At 35.5% G+C, this 3,769-nt stretch overlaps 1 protein-coding gene across 1 annotated transcript; it reads left to right on the forward strand.

Annotated features, from left to right (window-relative positions):
- Positions 1-2,234: 2,234 nt before the first annotated feature.
- Positions 2,235-3,558, forward strand: MELLADRAFT_95650 (uncharacterized protein; the record flags this gene model as incomplete). The annotated part of the gene is made up of 4 exons (XM_007418178.1): positions 2,235-2,244; positions 2,349-2,483; positions 2,588-3,468; positions 3,541-3,558. The coding sequence occupies 4 exons, from the start codon at positions 2,235-2,237 to the stop codon at positions 3,556-3,558; spliced, it is 1,044 nt and encodes a 347-aa protein (XP_007418240.1).
- Between the last annotated feature and the right edge of the window lie 211 nt (positions 3,559-3,769).

Below are 3,769 nucleotides of genomic sequence, written 5' to 3' on the forward strand. Positions count from 1 at the left end.
TGTTCGTTTATTTGTACCTCACTTTTTGACCCACTTTAACCAAACCACTATGTAAGCTCACTATCCTAACCCAACCAGAAATCAAGGATCCCATCAGTTGGAAGTTGTACAAAAGACCCGCTTCCTTTCAATTTTTTTTTTTGGTTCGGACCTTAAAAAATGGCAAGTATTAACACTCTCAACATCTTATGTATGAAAATCGTCAAAAAAAAAAAGTTCAACCAAAAAGAAATCGGGTTCAAACCTACCTAACAATCCGCTTGTATGCGTTTTTTTTTCCTTGGCTATCGATTTGCCTTGCTCGTTGGTTCCTGACCTTGAAATCGTAACGAAAAAGGAAAAAAAGAAAACCTTCAAGAAACCGGAAGTAAAAAAAGGTTCAACTTCAGCCATTTGTGTCTGGAAATGATTGACTTGCCTTCCTTAGGAAAACCATTGTTTCTTTCTTCTTGGTTTCTTGTGGTTTTGGTTTTGATTTCCTTTTGAATTGGTTACAAAACAGAATTATCGACATCTTTTTATTCGAACTTACTAACCTCTTTTTTTATCGTCTTTTTTTGGTTTTTTGGAAAAATCACTTGTTTGCTTCTTTAGGTTGTTTGTACAAATCAATCTAAATAAATCATTGATTGTTATCTTTTTACAAAACTCTCGGTTCTTATTCATTTGGAAAGAAACCCTTTTGATTGATTTTCTTGAAGTCTTCTTGGTTGATTCATCTGGCTTTAAAAAAAGGTGAGTTTTCGACTTTGATTTCCTTCTTTCCTTTCTTTTCTCTTTCAATCGTTTCATATTTCTTTCATTCCAACTTATTAAAGTTCAAAGTAAAAGTGTGCTCGTTTACCAAACCCAGGAAAATTTTCAAGCTATAAACATAACCGAACTAAAGTTTCTTGTTAGTTGTCTATCCAACCTCCACACCTCCACACACACCCACACACACTTCCCACACAGACGGAGATATACATATCCTAATGATCAGTGAAGTGGGGAAACCCTTACGACCAAGGCTTCAACAAGATTTTCTAAGCCTATAACTTGTCAATGGTCATCCAAAAACCCACCTCACAAACCATACCATTCGATTATCCCTCATCTCTCTCTCTCTCAATTTCCTTTTTAGTCATCTTGTGTTTTTTTCACTTTGTTGTTTATGTATTGGGGGTTTCAATACTCCTCGATTACATAGTGAAAGTGAAAAACCCCTGACCAAGTTTATAAATAAACCACACTTCAAGCTTTCAAAAGGACCTTCCTTGTGATACGGTACATAATTTTTTCACATTCTCATCAAAGTGAACAAAATCATGTGATTTCTCCCAAAAAAAAACAAAAATAATTTCATCTTCTATGATTTTCTCTTGAATCATACCCTCTACTCCTCCCGTCCTCCGATTCCGATTCTGAATCTGTTTATGTTTTTTCTTATTCTTCGGGTTTTAGGCATATTCTACTTACATTCCCGGTTTAAATTGTTCTGCTTTGATTGGATTTGATCATCTACACACGGTAAAAAGACAATTTACACATGAATTTGTTGTTGAGTTCACTACAACCATTACCCCCCCAAAAAAAAATCAAGAAACAAATTTCTTTTCATTTCTTTTTTTTTTGATCATCTTCTTTCTACTTTCTACTTGATCACTTTTTTCTCTTTGGTGCTACAGATTGAATTTCTTTTAGATTTTAGATTTGGTTTTGTACGATTTCATCTTACACTTTATCTTTTTCTTTCTTATCCTGACGTATTTTTTATATCTGTCGATTTATCTTTTTCATCATACGATACGAATACGTAAGATAAATCTTTGTGTATCCCCTCCACTTTCCAAAAAAGATTCATCTTTGTTTATCGATTTTTTTATTTTTTTTGGATTTTCGGTTCCGCGGCGTGCGGATGAAATCAAACCAAGATTTCCAAACACAAGATCCTTTTCATCTATTTTGTCAATCTGTACACAACCACAATACTCTGCTCAAGTAAAGCTGGACTTCAAGGGTTTTTTTAAAGAAAGAATCATTATCGGCTGTGTAGAAAAAACACTTTTCCCTCTTTCCACTTCTTCGATTCTGTTTGTCTTTGCCCCGCTTTCAATTTCATCAAACTTTTTGGTTAACTTCTTTGGTCTTCAGGAGATTCTTTTTCGTGCACCGCAATCGTTATCTTCACTTCTTCTATTCTGATCTATTCATCCATCCATCCGACCACTTTGAACGTTTTTTCTTACACTTTCATGACGTTTTGTTGATTTGATTTCTCTATACTATTGTTTTTTTCTCTCTCTCATCTTTCTTTTTAGAACTTCTTTTGATTGTGATCTATCTTATGATGATGATGGGAGAAAAAGGTAAATTTAAAGCACATGGGTTTTATGATCGAGCCACACATGTTAGGAATCGGTCTTGGTCTTCTACTTCGATTTCTTATTATCAATCACGGCATAGGATCTTGGATGAATATGGAATCGAACATGATCCAGAACGTAAGTGAACTCAAAAACTTTTCAACAAACAGACTTCACACTTAAACTGATCTACCTTTCAACATTTCTTTTGGTTTTGGTTTTTTTGGATGTGGGTCTTTTAGATTGTCAGTTTCGAACGGTTTCACCTGTTAGACATCATCATCATCAACACGATCAAGATCAAGAAGATTTAGAAAACAGTTCATCCGATTCCGATTCCGATTCAGACGAAGACGAAAGATCATTATCATCATCCACGACCCCTGGCTTTCCTTCAGCTCGATTGACTCACCATGATTTCTGTTGTTCTCGACACCGCGAAAGGTCCGGCTCAACCGCTTCATCCTCTAAACTTTCAAGCTCAGATCGGTTCTCATTCCTACCACCTCCACCTACCACATCTTATCCTCGCCCCATGAACCTCAACTTACACCACCCTTCCTCACGTAAACATAGTTTACCCTTAAGATTACCCGATCGAAACCGAGCCGGGTCGCAATCTTCTTCTAAACTATCATTCGAAAGCACTCCAAGACTGTCAAGTTTACCTATCCGAGAAAAGATCTTATCGATCCATTCATCCAAAGACGAAAGATTATCAAGCTCACTAGGTTTCCAAGCTTCTTCTAACCTAAAACATTTCACTACTCTCGAAAGACCTTCATCCTCTACCTCCTCAAACATCAACTTAAACTTATCACACCACAAATCATTAAAGCCGACTGTTCTAGTCATTGATGATCCAACACCTGTTGGTCTATTACATCCTTCACTCGAGTTGGATTTAGATCTCAATGAAGGATTAGAAAACATGCCGCTGACGTCAATGTGGTTAAAGAACCCTTTGGTATTTGAAACTTTGGATCATCATCGAGCTTCGAATTCTTCACATCTTAATCCTGCCAATCTTGTTTTGAATCCTAAACGGTTTCAGAAAAGTTTGGTCAAGTTTAAACTGGATTGTAGAATCACTTTACTTCGTACAAGACAAAGACTTTCAAAAGTGAGTCTTGATCTCTGAAACTCATTCTTAATCCCTAGACCTTGCTTTTTCTTAATGGTTTTTTTTGTTTAGGTTTTGAAAAAGTCTTGAGTAGAAAAAAGGTTCATGTGGGTTTAATGACGGTTAAGTACCGATCACAAATGAAAAAAACCAACAATTTTTTCGAATTTGAGAATATGTTTCTTTAAAAGAAGAACAACCTGTTTATTTTTTTTTCACTTTTATCAAACTATGGCATTCTATACTACTTTTCGGATGTATCTTTTTTCTGTTTTGAGGTTATAAAGTTTTTCATTTTGGT

Source organism: Melampsora larici-populina (genome assembly GCF_000204055.1).
Source record: "Melampsora larici-populina 98AG31 unplaced genomic scaffold MELLAscaffold_86, whole genome shotgun sequence".
NCBI lineage: Eukaryota > Fungi > Basidiomycota > Pucciniomycetes > Pucciniales > Melampsoraceae > Melampsora > Melampsora laricis-populina.